This window comes from Lissotriton vulgaris, chromosome 7 (genome assembly GCF_964263255.1).
Source record: "Lissotriton vulgaris chromosome 7, aLisVul1.2, whole genome shotgun sequence".
NCBI classification, from domain to species: Eukaryota; Metazoa; Chordata; class Amphibia; order Caudata; family Salamandridae; genus Lissotriton; species Lissotriton vulgaris.
The window spans coordinates 1,650,650,828-1,650,670,494 of NC_141695.1; the positions used below are offsets into that span (position 1 = coordinate 1,650,650,828).

Consider the following 19,667-nt stretch of genomic DNA (forward strand, 5'->3'; position numbering starts at 1 on the left):
AAAAATAAACCACAATAACTTTTACATTTTCACAAACAGTGGCAAAGCCAATTGGTCTGGCCTTAGCATGCTGGTGCACTGGTTATTTCATCTATTTTTATAGAAGCATATGCAGCAAAAAGAAAACATGCAGTCACTAAATGTGGCAATTGTATGCTTGCAATAAAAAAAAGAAAATTACTGATCTTGAAAAAAAATATGCCCTAATTGTTCCATGCGTTTTACTATTATTTTTGTGATTGTGACAAAATGAAATCATCACTCAACCAAGCACATAAATTGCAGGCAGCTACAATGCCAATTAAACTTTTTTAACCAGAACTTCAAAAGGGATACAGAAATAAAATCACCATTTAATTAGGCACTCAAAATACAATACAATTTAAAAAGCACACGTTAAAAGCGGTTTGGCTCCATAATGAAATATTTTTGTAAGGGGGCGTGAAGCGCAGGCTTTGCTCGCACGTTCTAAGTGAAGGAAACCAAATTAGTGGGTGATCTACTGCCTCGTGCAGCTTCCTGTGGTTGACAGCAGCAATATGTGAATGACAACTCAAGAGACCATTAGATGTATGTTGTTTTTTTGTGTGGAAAACGCTAGTCTGGTGAGACAAGCTAAATAAAGCTGTCTCAAAGACCACACCTAAAAATAATGCATTTGAACTGGCGTCCAGGGATTAACAGGCACTGAGCGGCTGGACTGTGATTGACTGTGCTCACCAGCGGTAGAAGTGGAGGGGGATCGGTGGGCACGGCGTGCCCCTACTTCTAAAAATAATTTCAGCCCGTTCCCCTACTTCTTTCTTTGAAATAAGCATCCCGGGACGGAGAGAATAGTCCTACTAAAAATGATAATTTTTTTTTCAGCTTCCAGGGGCTGCTCGCACTTCTCTGTTGACCTCCAGAGGCTGCAGCAGCCCCTCCCTGACCTCGCACAGACCGAGAGCAGGCCCATTGTCATTCCGATTGAGGCTGATTATCCCCTTTGGAATGACAATGCGCCCGCCCGCTGCCTGCCTTTAGCATATGCCAGCGAGATATGCATGAGGTGTCTCTGGTATCTGGGTGCAGGCCATGGCTCGTTGTGCAACAAATATACAAGATGGGTCCGCAATGTGTAATCAAAACTTTAAAACAATCCCGCTGGGGCGTGAGAGGTGCACTGTGGGTGTAATCTGCTGTTTGGAAAACACAACCCTGACGTCCACGACGCGGAGGAGGCGAGGAAAAGCATTACATCCGATCAAGCTATTTTTTATAGACAGTATACTTGTAAAAACACTTGTGGCTGTCAAAGGCGTGCCCGAAGGTGCTTGCTTCTTCTAATACGTTTTATGGAATATATATTTTGCTTAGTGCTCTAAGCTGTGTTTTTATAAGTGTGTTTTGCTGCTCGGTACGTGATGTATTAAAGGGGAAATCCGGCGAATATTACATTAGTCTCAACACCCAGCAGACGTAATTGAACAAGGGAACATCGTGGGATGCCTATTGTTGGGGATTGTTCGAAATACAGGTCTTGATAAAGAGAACGGGGTTTTCCTTTAAACTACCAGACCCCTTTAACTGGAGGACAACGTGATCTTAAGCCCTCCTCTGCGATCCTGTGGCCTTTAAGGTGTGAGGCTCTGCTCAGAGGAGAAGCCAGAAAATCAAAATGCCCCAAACTTTGAACTACACTTATAATGGCAAGCAGCACGTGACGAGAGTGTGCTTTGCACTCCCTAAAAGAGAGGCCTCCACTGCTCCATCCAACCAAGGGAGTAGTCAGAAAATTAGAATGCCCCCCATTTTGCAGTAAACCTCTGATGCACACCAAGCAAAATAAGTAAATGTGCCCATCTTCCACTCGAAGAAGTGACGGGGACAGGAGAAGGAGAAGTGAAGTGAAGGGACAGGGGAAGGAGAAGTGACGGGGACAGGAGAAGGAGAAATAACGGGGGCAGGAACAGTGAACGGGGCAGAAGTGAAGGGACAGGAGAAGTGAAGGGACCAGGAGAAGTGACGGGACAGGAAAAGGAGAAGTGACGGGACAGGAGAAGGAGAAGTGAAGGGAGAAGGAGAAGTGAAGGGGACAGGAGAAGTGACGGGGACAGGAGAAGTGACGGGGGCAGGAGAAGTGAGGGGCCGGAGCGGTGATGGGGGCAGGAGAAGGGAGGGGGACAGGAGAAGTGACGGGGACAGGAGAAGTGACGGGGGCAGGAGAAGTGACGGGGCAGGAGCGGTGACGGGGGCAGGAGAAGGGAGGGGGCAGGACTGTTCCCATTGGGCGCAGAATCTAGACTGATTTGCATATGGCTGGGTCCAAACTGGAATGGCATGGTGAGCAAAGAAACAATGGATTTAGGCCCAGATCTCTGTACTGGGGTGAATGTATGATATTGTTCTGCATTCAGTTGTTCTTTTTGCTATATTACGATTGAGCAGCTAGCTGGCGACATGAATATGAAGGAGCCTTTGTGGGTTTCCGTGAGTCTAGATTCTCCTGAAGAGTCCCTTTCTCTTCTGAGTCCTGCTTAACACATGTGTACTGGAGGAGCCCTGTATTCATGACCTCAATGTTTGAGACAAAAAATAATCATGGATTTCTGAACATTGAGTAAAAGCATTAAGGTAACATGTTGTTCCTGCTTATATTTCACACGCTTTACATAAACCTGTATTCCCTATGACTGTTTGTTTTTTCCTGAATTAAACCTCAAACATGTTTATCCATTGTTTTAATTAAATAACGTTCTAAGCTGTAACTGGTCAGTGAAATGCTAAACGTACTAAAAATTGGTATGTTTTGCTATTTCTAGCCACGCCCCTGACTCCGCCCACTGATTCAATCTTTGGTTATTCCCGCCCCCTCATTCTCCGCCCACAGTTCCCCTACTTTTCTTTCCCCACTTCGACCACTGGTGTTCACATGGCTTTAGCTCTTTTCTGCGCACCCAAATTCCAGTCTGTGGCTCCCGGAGTGCATCATTCCCGTGTCCGGCACCGTTTACAAAGATTAACACGTTTCATTCAACTATTTGGGTAAAGATGCCGTATGATATTTCAGTTTCGTTTTATTTTAAATGCTGACTTGTTTTCTTCAAGACGTTGGAGAGTCCCTCGTGGCGAGATGATGATTTTCAAGACAGAGCAGCTGATAGAGGATTGGAAGTGTGTTCCAAGCCTCGCTTTACATTCATGCCTGTAGCGTACAATGAATAGTTTGCTTTGAACCGAGGCTTGGAACGCACTGCCTTTATCTTCCGGTTGTAGTAGTAGACCGTTTCCGCAGAGAAAAGTGACAGGACAGTCTTTCCTGCTTGCTGGGGGAAGAGAGATGGCGAATGTGGCGCTGGAGTTTGTGGCGGACGCTGGGGATGGCGACCTCCAGAGCCGCCCGCTGCTGCTCCTTGGGCAGCTGCCCCACCTGCAGCGGCTACAGTGGAGCCAGCTGAGAGGGAAGCTGCAGCCCCGGGTACAGGAGGAGGTGAGAGGCATATGGGAGGGAGTGTGCATCTAGTATACCACCGATAGGTCGAAGAGAAGGAAGGCGAGCCTTAACGAGTGACTGGGGCTCACCTGTCCTGTGAGTACGAGATTTACACCTCATCGCTCCACTGCTCCAGACGTCTTAAAATGCCTTAAGCCTCCTCCACCTAGGAACTTTACCACACTTCTGACCTATCTTCCTCTTCGGTAGTATCTATCCAGTGGTTATGACCCTAATCATTTACAAAGCATCTACTAATAAGGGTCTCTGAATTTTGCCATCAAAGGTATGCATGCTGGAATTTTTTGAAACCCTTACTTATGAGAAAGGGGGACTACAAGTCCCAGCATGCAAAAGCACCTAAAATCCAGAACTGTCAAAGTGTAAGACATTCCACCGACCTGCTGTCGCATTTGGGTTATGCATGGTTTCCCATACGAAACAAGCTTGTTAAATGCACCAAGCCAAAAAAAACTGTTGCCTTTAAGGTGTTTTTTTGTTTGTTTGAGGGTAATCATAAAATTGTTGGCAAGGTCTGTGATTTACATTCAAGTAAAATACTTAATTTAAATTGCTGATTAACTAACATTTTCAGTCATTTAAAACAAAGGACATGCTAAAAAGCTGCACAGCCTTTAAGAATGTGCCCCCACACCCTCGTCCATTCCCTTTATGGTGGACTCTCAACTCTTACTGTGCAAGATCAAAGGGTAAACCAAACACCACGCCTCTGTGGAAGATTTGCAGAGTAGAACGATAAGATTGCTGCTGTTCTGGGCTCCTGTGCAAACTCAGCCCAGGATTGCAGAATCATAGCGGGTCGTGTGAAAAGTGCTCCTGAGGCACGAGAAAATGAGAGGAGCAAGGCCCCCATGAGTACCGGTACACTCCTTGTCCGAGGAGAAGTTCAGTAATCAAGGGGCGAAAAAAGTGCTGGTACTCTGTGACTGCCAGCCAGTGCTTGAAATGAAAAAATAGAAATGCAGGTACTCTGTCACAGAGTACCTGCTTGTTTCTGAGACGTGCCGGTACTCTCCAATTAAAAGTATCACGTCACGCTTGAGAAGTGCAGGTACTCTCCCTCTCAAAATAAACAAGCATTTACAATGCAACGGTCTCGCCTTTGCAAAAGTTAGAGCTATTGGCATTGTTAATTACAACATTTTTATTTATGTGTTGGGCTTGAAAAATGGCTTTGTCATTTACAATGCCAATAGCTTAATCTCTCGCAAATGCCACACACAAACACACAGACCCACACAGAGCCCTATACATCCACAGAGCCACACACACACAGCCCTACACACACACACAGCCACACACATACAGTCACACACACAGCCACACAAATATATGGTATTGTCATTTACAATGGCAATAGGTAAGCATTAGAGAGTAGTAGAGAGTAATCGCTTAATCTCTCGCAAATGTGAGACCTATTGCATTTGCACACACGCAAACACACACACAGAGCCACACACAGAGCCACACACACACACACACACAGAGAGCCACACACACACAGAGCCACAGAGAGGCAAGAAAAACGATCACAACCAGAGAACAGAGGCAAGAAAAGCGAGCACAACGAGGGAACAGGGGCAAGAAAAGCAAGCACAACCAGGAGGCAGAGGCAAGAAAAAACTCGCACAACCAGGGGGCAGAGGCAAAAAAAACGAGCCCAATCGGGGGGCAGAGGCAAGAAAAAACGAGCACAACCAGGGGGCAGAGGCAAGAAAAACGATCACAACTAGGGAATAGAGGCAAGAAAAACTATCACAACCAGGGAACAGAGGCAAGAAAAGCGAGCACAACCAGGGAACAGAGGCAAGAAAAGCGAGCACAACCTGGGAACAGAGGCAAGAAATAACGGCCCCAACCAGGGAACAGAGGCAAGAAAAAACGAACACAACCAGAGAACAGAGGCAAGAAAAGCTAGCACAACCAGGGAACAGAGGCAAGAAAAAACGATCACAACCAGGGTACAGAGGCAAGAAAAACGACCACAACCAGGGAACAGAGGCAAGAACAAAACTAGCACAACCAAGGGGCAGAGGCAAGAAAAGCGAGCACAACGAAGGAAACGCTTCTGAAACGCAAGGGCTGGTAAAATCTCCCAATTTAAATGCAAGCTTTCAAGTAGGACAGGGGCATTTAAAAAAATCCCTTTTTGTTGGGAAAGTAATATAAACACCTTATATGTACGACTTAAGTCAGTGAGGGGAAGCTCATCGTAGAAACCCTTGTGGCTTGCATGGTATGGCTGCATCCTGGAAGAGGCTGCCTCATGTGAGCCTTTCATGGACTTGCTCCCTTTATTTACCTTTAGTACATCATTAGCTGCTGTGATCTTGATGGAATTTGAAGATCAGGGCTTTGGATCTTCGTGAGGCTGACTCATCCGTTAATGCTCAAAAATATCAAAAAAGGGAGTGAAGAGGTGGTGCAACAAGGCACCGCGGTGGGCTAATCCTCCTCTTATGAACGCTTAAATAATCAACAGAGACCACCTAAAACAAATATACAATACATATTCCGATGTTGTTGGAATACACTCAGTGTGTTAAAATACCCCTCACACACCAAAAGGGCCCTTGGTGTCATGCTTCATCATCGGGGTCTTCCCGCCCCCGCTGCGGGACGGGGCAGTGCTGCGACAAGCGACTACGCCGGAGCACCTTTTAATTGTGAGTACTATGTGAGTGATGATGGAGTGAGTGTCAGTGAGGTCAGGAGTGATAGACAGTGAAATTAAAAGATACCTGGCCTGGTGTTTAGAAAAAATTATTTAATAGGCACTGGCTGGTATCGTTAAAAGGGTGAGGCGGAGGGCAAGATCGGGTTACTAGTCTTGCTCTCCTGTGTGGGTCCCACTCACATAGTACTCACAATTAAAAGGTGCTCCGGCGTAGTCGCTTGTCGCAGCACTGCCCCGTCCCGCAGCGGGGGCGGGAAGACCCCGATGATGAAGCATGACACCAAGGGCCCTTTTGGTGTGTGAGGGGTATTTTAACACACTGAGTGTATTCCAACAACATCGGAATATGTATTGTATATTTGTTTTAGGTGGTCTCTGTTGATTATTTATTCATCCGTTAATGCATCAGTGGTCGATAAATTATGTACCAGTAGGTAAGATAACAGCAACAGCAGTTAACTCGTCGGAATTGCTGATATTGCAGATGCAAGCGCTACATAAAAAGTAAGTACGCCGAGTAGGGTAATAAGATAAGACTACTGCTTTCTAGACAATGCTGAAGTCGCCTCATCCAATCAGGAAGTTCGGGATGGGGAGAATAAATATTGTTGCTTGACTGCTCTCTAACGCTTCCAGAGTGGATCGAAAGTGCACAACTAAGACCCATTGCAGACATCAACAGGGAGTAGGGTGAAATCGAGACTAAAATGTTTTATTCTGGGCAAATTGCCCTTCCCTGTCATTATATATCTATATCTGGGAATCTTAATTGTCGGGCATGTTATTAATAACCTATGAAACTAACTGCAAGGAGATCATTTACTTTGTGGCAAGCGCTATATACTTAAATGGTCAGAGTAATATTAAATACGCGTGTGTAGAGTTTGTCTCTTTAAATCCGTCAGACGCTGTTTTTAATGGGGCAAATTAACTTTAATTTAAAAAAATATATATAAGTTGTCGTCAGCTGGCTCTTATTCAGAGACAGTTCGTGGAAGGATGTTTCTCAGAGCCAGCTAAAGCGAGAGTGGTAGTTTCCCTGATGGTTTTTACAAACGTTTTTTTTTTCTTCTTCTTCAGTGGGGGAGTGGAAATAGCAGTGCTGCATGTTTGGCATGCCCCCCTAGAGATTAATCACCCGCTCTGCTGCTGCCAAGCCATGGAGGGGGGAAGAGAGCCAGCCCAGTGCAGCCGAGGAGCACTATGGTTTTATTAGCCCATGATTCATCGTCTCTCGCCCGCTCTCTCGCTACACCACGTTATTCCATTACATTGCAAAATCATAAGCAGGAATGCTGCGGCGAGTTTACAGCTTTTTTTCTCCGTTACCTCTTTGGCTGGAGGAGAAATATCAGGCAGAGCCGAGGTTTAAGCCACGGGAGAGGAGGTGGAAATAACCTAATCCGTGGAGATTTCACCCTTCTTTCGTAATGGAGGCGTAAACCGAGCAGCGGAGGGGGCGCTAAGTGAAAATAAGTGTGTTTACACAACGTTTTCTGATATATAGTTCAAATAAAAATGTGAGCATTGACGGTTTCTTGTGCCTTACGGTGCCAGTTTACCCGTGGCGTGTTTTATTTTTTGAGCATGATGACTGGGTAGCTCTTTATTTCTTGTCGTACCTTCCCCAACATGAGTTTGACTGGGGAGGGCTGTGCGACGGAGCAGAAGGGCCCAGCCATGTGCACGAGGTCATGAGCGGGCGGGGACACAAGGCCTTCATTCATAACATGCCCACGAACTGAAAAAGGAAATGAATAAAAAAAAAGCGAGCACTCACCGGACTCGGACGTTCTCCCTTGCTTCTCTCCGCAGAAATGACTCTCAGAAAAGACCCGTCATTTTCAGATTCGGGGGCGTGTTTTTCTTACTCTCCTCTTCCCATTGGCTGGAAGGTAAAATTCCAGCCAATGGGAAGAGGACAGAAAGAAAAGAGAAAGAACCTAAAAACACACCCCGAATCCCAACAAGACTGGGCTTAAACGGAGTGACACCCCTCTCCTCCAATGGCTGGCCTCCGTTTAGGAAGCCAGCCATAGGAGAAGAGGGGTGGGTTCAAGCCCCACTCTGGAAAACATCAGTTCTCCCCAGCGAGACTGCGCAAGCGCAGCATTCGCTAGTCGGAGACCTAAAAAGTGCCGGTACTCAGTGCCAGCCCATTTAAAGCACCTGTACCGGCCCATTTAAAGCACTGTCCTAAGTACCAAGGGAACAAGAGTCCAGGTTCCCCCTGGAGCTCGAGACTGATCACAGCCAGCAATATAAAACCAGTGCTTAATTTGAGCCGGTGGTTTCTTGTGTTCAGTACCGACACTTTAATTCTTAACATCCGCACCAAGGACAGCGCACCTGGTTTCATTACTGAGTATACATAAAACAAATCAATAGGCCTTTCCTACAGCTTTGGGTGGACTGGAATAGCCTGAATTGTGACACTTGTAGGAGAGTGTTGGTTTGTAGGCAGTGAGTGGTGCATGCTGCAATAGCTTTCTGAGAAGAGCCCTAGTTCTTTCTTATTAATATTATTATTTACAAATTAAGCACTGCATAAAACTGCCTCCAAGCCCTTCGATTCACCTTTATACCATGAAACTTAAAACCAAATAGCCAATCACATACAAGAACATGAAATTAACTTTCACCTGGTGTGAGATTGGCCACATTTTTAGACTATCCCTGCAGACCTGTTGCTGCAACATTTGCAAAGAAAATGGAGTAATATTTAGGAAAAGACTAACATTAACGATGTGCCCACTGAGCTGAAGAATTGTAGTTAGCTGCTTACTATTCTGGTCTCCTCATTTAAGCAGTGGGGCTCGCCTTTTTGTCAATACTACTACCTAGTAAACCGAAGGTTTATGGGGGAGCTGCACATTGCATTACCATGTTAAGTTGGCCCCATGACCAGAGTTATAATTACCAACAGCCATCAGGAGGCCCACCAGTGTTTTGAAATAAAAGCCTCGCAGGAGCTACTGAAGTTACTAATTGACAGTGCTTGCGTATGTTTACTGGTGCAGATAAGTGTGGTCATGCTTAATACTGGCCACAGCTCTCAAAGTTTATATATGTGTTGTCGTTTATTTTCTCTGTTCTACATGCCAGCTAGTGATGCAATTTCCAATGATGTCTGCATATTGTCAAAAAGTGGTGCTATGCCATTTATGGTGTGTGTGTTTTTGACACCTGAAAATTCCTATCTTTTTGGCCACATAATATAACCAAGTATGCGACTAGAGCAGACCAAAGACCAGGGATGTAAATGTGTGTGATCTAAATGAGGCAAGTAGAATGGTGTCTGAAATATGACTGTTACTGAGGTGTTACGGGGTTTTGAGCTAGATGCCCTTCTACTCCACCCAAAGCATGAACATATAATGTGGTCAGCCGTTATGCACGCTACCTTGTTTCTTTCCCATCGCGTGGTGTATGTGTTGGGTTCCCAACGACAGAAAAGCCTGATACTCTGATCTTCCTTTCAAAGAATGAGTTTGAATTAATCCCTTGAAGCTTGAGACGGAGACCCCTCGCTTAACACACAATAAAGTGGAGGATGGTTCCCATACTTCCCCAAACGTGGCAAGCACCCCTTATAACACTGGCTATCTCCCCAGAAACATTGTATTTGATCCAACGGTTATTCTCTCTCTCGTTCACATTAGCTAAGGCAGACTTTTGTGCCAGAGATTGAAATGCTCCTCAAGGGACACAGTGGTCAGTGAGGCTGTTAATTTTCAAAGTTATGGGACTTGTCAGGTTGCCGTGAATGTTGTATGGTGTAAATGTCTGACCTAGATTGCACCAAGCAATCGCGCCACGCTTCTTGACAGAGGGTTTGAGAAATTCTTGAAAAATATGGGGCCAAATAATGTATTTTAAATCATAGTCTTGTACCCAGATTACCTAAAAAAAAAAAAAAGGTTCGAACTGAGTATTTGTGAAATGATCTATTCCTATCCTGGTATGCTAAGCAAGTCAGACTAGCCCCACAGATGTTTAGTGCCTTCATGGGAACATTACCTTTTTCAGTAAAATGACAGAGGTATTCGAAGCAGTTCAGAAATGTGGGTTATGAAATTTTACATGGGCTATTCATTTTTAACATTTAAATAGCGTAAGTCTTCGTTTCTTCTGTATGCCACTCTCTACATTTTGTTATTCTGCTCCATTGAAGATATATTGACTTATGTATATTTTTCACTGATTTAATAAGATAAATACAGACAGAAAACAATGTTTCTTCTCTGTATTTATTTTTTAAATAGGAGCAATACAGAAAATTCGAATTCTTGTGGCTGACCCTCCATGATGTCATTCATGAACTCCAGGCCACCAGCTGGACAACTGGGGGACAGGGCCAGAATGGGAACTCAAAGCAACCCTGCCAATTTTGTCAGACCAGCCCCCGATGGGGAGGAGGGGGGCGCAAGTGTAACGCACTGCTGCTTTTTAGGTTTCGTATGTACAGTGCTTGAGAAATGTATTGTTTTTAATATAAACTTAAAAGGGCCTCCTCTTTGTCCTGGCTTCTTTTGGTTTCTGTGTGTGCCACTTACCTCCATTTCTATTGGCTGTAGCATATTTTCCTGCATTTACCATAGATTGTTCCTCGTCTGCTTCTCTTATCAGTTTCCCGCTGCCGGAATACTGTTAACATCCGCTTTGGTGGAACCATATTTTTTATAAAGTTTTGCCATTTACTATTGCAGCATATTTATATAAAACTGTATCACCCGAGAGTTTTAAGTGATCTGCATAGAATCACAGGATGTTACTGTGGCATCGTCGAGACTTGGGATCCCCAGCTCTCGAGTCGGCAGCTCTGGCCTCTGTGCCACATCCTCTCCACTCCGCTCTTTACTTCTCCTGGACGATGATTGATGAAAACAGCTCTTTATTCATTACATAGGCAAAACGGATGCATTACCAATGCTTGTTTTACTGGGAGTCGATATTGCAGCACTGCTGTAAAACCAGCCCTCAGTAACAAAACTGCCCTCCACCACTGCAAAATCATTGGTATTGTTCGGCTTCTGCCACGGGTTAACAACTCCAGCACCGGGTATCTGTTATAAGGGTGATGAACTTTTGGTGGGCATCAGAAGGACAACTTTTATAACCTTAAGTAACACCCTCACTTGTGGATACTTTATTTAACTACAGATACATCTCTGCCCCGTCACCTCCCCGTTCAGTGAAGTCGACATCTGCACATCTTAAGGCTTTTGGCACATTTTCACTTTCAATTTGTCTTGATGGATCTACTTCTTAGCATTTGGAAGAGGACATATGACTTCAGCAAGCAGGGGTGGTGCCTACATATGACTCTGCCACTCCTGGGTTGACGCAAGATTGTTGTGAAGTCCAACCGTACCACCTCCTAGCACATGCTTTCATAATTCTGTATGCAAACTAGGAACTGGTGAAAATTCATTTGAGGAATATGCAGCTAAAGTATCCAATTGAAAATCATTACCAAAGGTGAGTGTAACTTCTTCTTAGCCAGTTGTCTCAAAGATGAACCTGAATTAGTTGGTGGCTATGACACCCATGGAGAATATTTTTTGAGTGCATACTGATGCTGGTATATGAATCGAGTGAATGGAGTCTTGGGGATCAGATTTGAGTTTCAGTGGTTGGTATGTTTCATCCACTTCTGATTGCTCTCAGTTGTGAACAATCCTGCTCTTTCTTCAATTTTCAGGTATGGCAGGCAGCTCTGGGCTCCTTGACACCCAACCCGACAGACAACTGTCCCCTCTACTTGAACCATGCCATCGTGGCTGCTCTCCCTTCTAAAGTCAGTCGACACAATAGCCCATCTGCAGCTATGTTCATCACTCGCTTGATCCGGAACTGCCTTCCTGGAGGTGCCAACCGGTGCATCGCTGTAAGTGTCTTCAATTAAATCAAAATTACACCAAGTATGTGTTCCTTAACTGAAAAAACAGCTCTGTATATTGTAAGGCAAGGCTCATTCATATCTGTGACCTTGCCCCAGTTTTTGCCTCCTGTTCATTTTTACTGGAATGTGGGTGACTGTTGGCAGATTGTCATATGTTAAGTTATTGTTGCAGTTCATTGTCATTTGTATTGCTCCCAGCTGATGCTTTTGTGGCACTGTAACACTCTGGCCTTCTTAGACTGGTTGCAGACCAGAGCATATCTGTGGGATTGCTTGGAAGACATATGGGAGAGTGTCCTATTGGGCAAGATGTGTGAAAGTCCGAGGAGGCTTGGATCTTTTTGCTCCAAGAATGACACTGCATTTATGTGTGTTTGAGTCATGAGGAGTGAACGAGGTGTCACACTTTCATACATGCCTTGTCAAACGGTGTCTGGTTCCTGTGGGAGAATTGGCAATTCACGGAGCTTTTATCAAGAGGCAACTGAAGCCAGAGTTAAGTCAGAGGCAAGCTTCTGTGAAGGCACTAACACTGCTGTGGGTCATTGGATAACGTATTATTTTGAACGTCTGGATGAACTTAATGGGATTTAGCTAGTTCCGACCCAGATAGTGCTGAACAGTAGGCAGAATACATGAGATAAGATTAGCGATAGTTACAACGAGGTTGCAAATTCGGGGGTGGTTGGTTCCTATCGAGCAGGAGCTACAGTTCTCTTAACTTTTCTACTTTTACTTTCTATCTGTGCCGGGGTAAGGTTGGGGATTTCGTTATATGTGATGTTAAAAACGTATTTAAAAATTAAACGGCCCATCAACTTGTTTTTTGTTGAGAAATTGATGAGTACTCATTAACTTTTTAAAGCTCACTCTGAGTTGATGTAGATTTATTTAAAGCTGTGTTCAGTTGTGTTCGACTTAAGCAATGATCTGGTGCTTTGTTAAAACTGCTTACACACGAGCACAACACGGATGAAAGTACAACTAGCTGGAGGAAGTTCTGTTTTTATGCCAGACTTACAGAAACAAAATATGGCGTTACACTCCTATAAATTGACAAACCAAAGGCCGTGGCAAATCTCAAACAGAAAACTTATTTCTGAACGAATTTAAAAGACTATTTGAAGATGAGTTTTAGCATATGTTATAAACCATTTATTTATCCCTCGTACTTTGGTGGTAAATGTTTGTGCAGTAGTCTATATATTTATTGTCATTTCTATATAAAATATTTTCCAGTTAAGAGTTTAAACCAAAGAAACACTTGGAAAAAATTCACATTATCAAGTCTGTTTTCGCACCAGATTATTCCTTTTGCATGTTTAAAGAGGGATTAATGGACGAAAATGTTCATTGAGGCCATCTTCCTACAGCCCCCCACAAACATTTTCTCCTACCTCACAGGTTTGCCTACAAAATACCCTCCATCTATGCCCTGAAAACAAATGCCAAATTTGGGAGTGAATACAATTCGTGCTAATCCTTTAATTGGAGGGAAAAGCATGCTATTTTCCACATTCTTCACTAGTCTGAATGAGGGCTTTAGTGTGACATGCTAACCACAGGCTTCCTTTTGTGATATTGTTTCTTTCTACAAAGCAAGCAACGCCTCTCTATTTCGGAGTTGTGCCATTATCTGCTGTATGTTTCTTTTTTCAGATGGTCTGCGAGCGGTCAGAAGTGTTTGCGTCTGCCTGTGCCATTGCCAGGGCATTCCCTTTGTTCACTCGCCGTTCTTGTGCATCAAGGCGCACGGAGAAGAAGAGGGTGATGGTTGAGTTTCTGCTGGTAGGACAGGACAATGGACCCCTAGAAGTTGAGACTCTCAAGGTATGTTTGGCTCTTCACCAACAGAATTCAGGGTCCTTATTTACTGTCCTCTTCTCTGTTCTGGCCTGTCCATCGGCTTCTTGCATATATTGGTCCAATTTATGGTTGTTGCTTGCCACATTTCTGGTCCCCGGTTGCTAGATGGCTGCCTGTTAAAATGAACCATTGCATTTCTGCATGAATCATTTAGTAGTTTACTTTTTTTAATAAACATTATTTTTTCAAATGTAGCATCATAGAAAAAATGTTGAAAGAAAAATGCGGTCCCATACTCATTCAGCGGCTCCTGAAGAAGGCAACTCGGCCAGGTTTAATATTGGAGAGAAGCATTATACCCCTGGGCTTGCTCACCTATGAACTGTTCTGGGTTGGAGTTATGGTTGGTTTCCATATCTCTCGGGCTTCTTGATGGACGTTTCTAGGTCCTCTTCCTCCGCAAGTCAACAGTTCGAGCCAGGTTTATGGTGGTTTGAAATCTGGGTATGCCGAAGTCATGCTTCCATGGGATACTGTGGTAATTGGAGCTTTTTTTTATATAAAGAGCCTATAGGCCTTCTAAAAACGAAGGGGTTGTTAATGGTCAGAAGCCAATGGCCTATATCTTATGCACTTTCAATACCATTGCAAGTTCATGGGATTTGATTTGATGGACATAACTGCCTTCTCCTAGCATAGTGATTAGCATGTGAATGTACTAAAGAGATTCTTTGCCTGTTTGTCACCTGTGATTCTTAAAGTGGCTTGGTACAAAGACTGCAATTATTTTGGCAAAGCTTGTCCTGCCACCCTAGTGACCGGGGTTTCCTTTTCTCACGGTTTGTCGTGCAAGCGGCATTCAAGAAAGGTTAGATGGTTTTTAGGTCTCGGCGTCAACGCGCGGAAGCGCGTCTCCGCCGAGATCTTTTGTCAGCGACTATCATTCCCAGGAGACAGTCCCGGGCACGCGCATCCTTCCAGGCGATTTGTAACTGGAACGCGCGCTGTGGCCAGGCGCTGTCTCCTGGGAAGCGCAAGCACCACACACGCATGCGCATACACACACACACAAGCGCCCATGCACGCACGCACATACATACATACAGAGACACCACCCCTGACTCATACACGCGCGCACACACACAAGTGCACCGAGGCCCCCCCTCCCCCTCCCCCTCCGTCACCGTCGCACACATACATACACACACACACACGAGCATACACACACACAAGTGCACCAATCGCGCTCCAGCCTTTTGGAACTTACCTTACCTCAGCACGCGGCGCCCAACCTCCTGCTGGCGCGGCCCCGGGGCTTTACACCGCTCACAGGAGCCCCGGGCCGCGAGACGCAACGACTCCGCCTGCCTCCTCTTCCGGTCTGAACGTGGCCCCGCCCCCGTCACAGGCGACCGTGCCTGACTTCCGGGGCGGCCGCGATACTAAGAAAGCTTTTTCAGAAACTATGTAGGAGCGTGATTGGAGACCCACAACAGCAAATAACCCAATCACAAACACGCTGGTACATTGCACAGGCAGAATCTACTACATTAACTGATGCAAATGAAAAGCATCTTTGCTTCTACTTCAGGACGTACAACCATTTTCAAAATATTAAATGACCTAAGTCTACTTAAATTAAAACGACTGCTCTTTCTGCTGCAACACTTCCAAGGTGCTCCAAGATGTATGTATGTCAAGCTTTGCATGCAGCCTGTACAAAAGTCCCTGCAGGTTTCAGATACAAAAGGCAGTGAGCGGGCTAGGGTGCTAGTATTATCTCTACCGAGTGCAGAGTGGTGAGTGCAGAGTGGTGAGTGCAGAGTGGTGAGTGCAGAGTGGTGAGTGCAGAGTGGTGAGTGCAGAGTGGTGAGTGCAGAGTGGTGAGTGCAGAGTGGTGAGTGCAGAGTGGTGAGTGCAGAGTGGTGAGTGCAGAGTGGTGAGTGGTGCAGAGTGGTGAGTGGTGCAGAGTGGTGAGTGGTGCAGAGTGGTGAGTGGTGCAGAGTGGTGAGTGGTGCAGAGTGGTGAGTGGTGCAGAGTGGTGAGTGGTGCAGAGTGGTGAGTGGTGCAGAGTGGTGAGTGGTGCAGAGTGGTGAGTGGTGCAGAGTGGTGAGTGCAGAGTGGTGAGTGCAGAGTGGTGAGTGCAGAGTGGTGAGTGCAGAGTGGTGAGTGCAGAGTGGTGAGTGCAGAGTGGTGAGTGCAGAGTGGTGAGTGCAGAGTGGTGAGTGCAGAGTGGTGAGTGCAGAGTGGTGAGTGGTGCAGAGTGGTGAGTGGTGCAGAGTGGTGAGTGGTGCAGAGTGGTGAGTGGTGCAGAGTGGTGAGTGGTGCAGAGTGGTGAGTGGTGCAGAGTGGTGAGTGGTGCAGAGTGGTGAGTGGTGCAGAGTGGTGAGTGGTGCAGAGTGGTGAGTGGTGCAGAGTGGTGAGTGGTGCAGAGTGGTGAGTGGTGCAGAGTGGTGAGTGGTGCAGAGTGGTGAGTGGTGCAGAGTGGTGAGTGGTGCAGAGTGGTGAGTGGTGCAGAGTGGTGAGTGGTGCAGAGTGGTGAGTGGTGCAGAGTGGTGAGTGGTGCAGAGTGGTGAGTGGTGCAGAGTGGTGAGTGGTGCAGAGTGGTGAGTGGTGCAGAGTGGTGGGTGAGTGCAGAGTGGTGGGTGAGTGCAGAGTGGTGGGTGAGTGCAGAGTGGTGGGTGAGTGCAGAGTGGTGGGTGAGTGCAGAGTGGTGGGTGAGTGCAGAGTGGTGGGTGAGTGCAGAGTGGTGGGTGAGTGCAGAGTGGTGGGTGAGTGCAGAGTGGTGGGTGAGTGCAGAGTGGTGGTGAGTGCAGAGTGGTGGTGAGTGCAGAGTGGTGGTGAGTGCAGAGTGGTGGTGAGTGCAGAGTGGTGGTGAGTGCAGAGTGGTGGTGAGTGCAGAGTGGTGGTGAGTGCAGAGTGGTGGTGAGTGCAGAGTGGTGGTGAGTGCAGAGTGGTGGTGAGTGCAGAGTGGTGGTGAGTGCAGAGTGGTGGTGAGTGCAGAGTGGTGGTGAGTGCAGAGTGGTGGTGAGTGCAGAGTGGTGGTGAGTGCAGAGTGGTGGTGAGTGCAGAGTGGTGGTGAGTGCAGAGTGGTGGTGAGTGCAGAGTGGTGGTGAGTGCAGAGTGGTGGTGAGTGCAGAGTGGTGGTGAGTGCAGAGTGGTGGTGAGTGCAGAGTGGTGGTGAGTGCAGAGTGGTGGTGAGTGCAGAGTGGTGGTGAGTGCAGAGTGGTGGTGAGTGCAGAGTGGTGGTGAGTGCAGAGTGGTGGTGAGTGCAGAGTGGTGGTGAGTGCAGAGTGGTGGTGAGTGCAGAGTGGCGGTGAGTGCAGAGTGGTGAGTGCAGAGTGGTGAGTGCAGAGTGGTGAGTGCAGAGTGGTGAGTGCAGAGTGGTGAGTGCAGAGTGGTGAGTGCAGCAGAGTGGTGAGTGCAGCAGAGTGGTGAGTGGTGCAGAGTGGTGCAGAGTGGTGAGTGGTGCAGAGTGGTGAGTGGTGCAGAGTGGTGCAGGGTGAGGGGTGAGGGGTGCAGAGTGGTGAGGGGTGAGGGGTGCAGAGTGGTGAGGGGTGAGGGGTGCAGAGTGGTGAGGGGTGAGGGGTGCAGAGTGGTGAGGGGTGAGGGGTGCAGAGTGGTGAGGGGTGAGGGGTGCAGAGTGGTGAGGGGTGAGGGGTGCAGAGTGGTGAGGGGTGAGGGGTGCAGAGTGGTGAGGGGTGCAGAGTGGTGAGGGGTGAGGGGTGAGGGGTGCAGAGTGGTGAGGGGTGCAGAGTGGTGAGGGGTGCAGAGTGGTGAGGGGTGCAGAGTGGTGAGGGGTGCAGAGTGGTGAGGGGTGCAGAGTGGTGAGGGGTGCAGAGTGGTGAGGGGTGCAGAGTGGTGAGGGGTGCAGAGTGGTGGTGAGTGTGCAGAGTGCTGTGTATTGGCAATGTTAATGACAATGCCCATTTATTTTTTATTTAAAGAAAAAAAATGTCATGAGCAATGCCAATAGCTCTACCTTTAATGATGCCGAGACCATTGCATTGCAAATGCTTGTTTATTGACTGTTAACCTCCTCGATCAGCCTTTTACTTTTGCACACTGTCCTTCTCCTATTTTCATGAATTTGTATTTTAGTGTCTTTCCTCACACCTACTAAAGGGAATACTCCATTTTCTGTTATTTAGGCGTGTCTTTCCTCACACCTACTAAAGGGAATACTTAATTTTCTGTTATTTAGGCGTTTCTTTTCCCTATTTTTCCGCTTTTTTCTTTTTTTGGTGCACAAAATGTTTAAATGATTCAAACATCCTACCTCTCATTATGTGACAACATTTTCCATAACTCTATTGCATTTCTAGTGTTTGGAGAGTGCCGCTGATGGGGTGAGATTGGCTGCCCGGATTGTGGACACTCCATGTAACGAAATGAACACTGATCACTTCATTGAGGTTGGTAATGTTTCTGCCGAATAATGTTGCCTTGGGATTATAGCTATGTACTTTGATAAAGATGCTTGCAAGTGTTCCCAAAATACAACATCCTTATGGGTAAAAGAGATGAACCTTGGATGAGAATTTGTTTGTTTTGAAGTTTAATCTAGATTCTATAGTGGGAGGCTTCAGTGACATCGCTTGAAATGCTTCAACTCTCACAGAAACAGTGGCGAAAATATTTTGTCCAAAAATCCTCCTATAAATACTAAGCTGGTATGAAAAACAAAGTTACAATATTGGACAATGGTTTTAGAAAAAATCTGAAGCGAGATTGTTCAGTGTACGAGGGATAGGTTTTATGTAATATGTAAAACAAAAAGCTTTGAGAAGATTAAATGTGAATTCATGAGACTTAACGTCAGTACCTGGAAAATGCGGAACATACAGACAATATTGAACTTTATCCATTGACGTGATTTGTAGAGCAGAATTAAGAATTTGCACACGCCCCCAATAAGAAGTATTTGCTGCAGTGTAAACTATGGCAGGTACCAGGTATTCCTTCTTGCTCATCAAAACACTAAATTTCTGTGATTTAAACATCAGTCAATCTTGACATCCCCTTTTTTTTTGTTTCTTTCATTATTTGGCAAACAACTTGCAGGAAATTAAAGCTGTCGGGAAGGATCTGGGGATAGTTCCAGCAATTATCAGAGATGAAGAATTAAAAGAAAAGGGATTTGGCGGTAAGTCCTGCTATTAATCAAAGTATTTAGCAAATCTTTCTAAACCAACATATTTTGGATTCTCACTGGGGTCACCACGTTTCTCACTACTGCCGTCATCTCTGTAACATTTAAAATGTGTGTTTTGATGTTCTTATCCATGGATATTAAGAAATGTTGTTCTCTGCTCTCGCTCACTTACGCATCTTGTACTACACTTACTGGACTGGTTTCGGGATAGATTTATGTATTGTTTTCCATACTGTCTGTTTTCTTTTCACATTTTGAGGTCTCCTGTGCCACTTTATTTTAATATTTCATTCAATATAGCATGCAATTGCTTACGACATAAACAAGGACCAGCTAAAAACTGTGTTGCGTAAATCTTTGAGCATTCTTAAATATATGTCCCTTGTTGCACTACTGTGCCAATTGGCTTAATCCAAAGTACAGCGATGCAGTGTTAGTCCATCACTAATGACTGTTCTTGGCATCATTGCTGGAACATGTTCTGAGCATGGGGCTTGACTGGGGATCAGATCCACACAAATTTGTGTACTGTGGTATTGTACATATTAAAACAATGGTGGACGTCTGGAGAAATGAGAAGACCCCGCATCTGCAAAAGAAAAATTGGAGGTCGCTTAGTCTCCTACAAAGC

The 19,667-nt window shown here is 45.8% G+C and overlaps 1 protein-coding gene across 1 annotated transcript in view; it reads left to right on the plus strand.

Moving 5' to 3' along the window:
* The first annotated feature begins 3,237 nt into the window (after positions 1–3,237).
* NPEPL1 (aminopeptidase like 1) overlaps positions 3,238–19,667 on the plus strand; it is a 71,282-nt gene continuing 54,852 nt past the window's right edge. Inside the window, exons 1-5 of the mRNA XM_086932634.1 lie at positions 3,238–3,469; positions 11,875–12,060; positions 13,735–13,905; positions 18,207–18,296; positions 18,946–19,027. Of these exons, the coding sequence (XP_086788760.1) occupies positions 3,320–3,469; positions 11,875–12,060; positions 13,735–13,905; positions 18,207–18,296; positions 18,946–19,027 (679 nt within the window). The 5' untranslated portion in view covers positions 3,238–3,319. The remainder of the gene's footprint in view (positions 3,470–11,874; positions 12,061–13,734; positions 13,906–18,206; positions 18,297–18,945; positions 19,028–19,667) is intronic.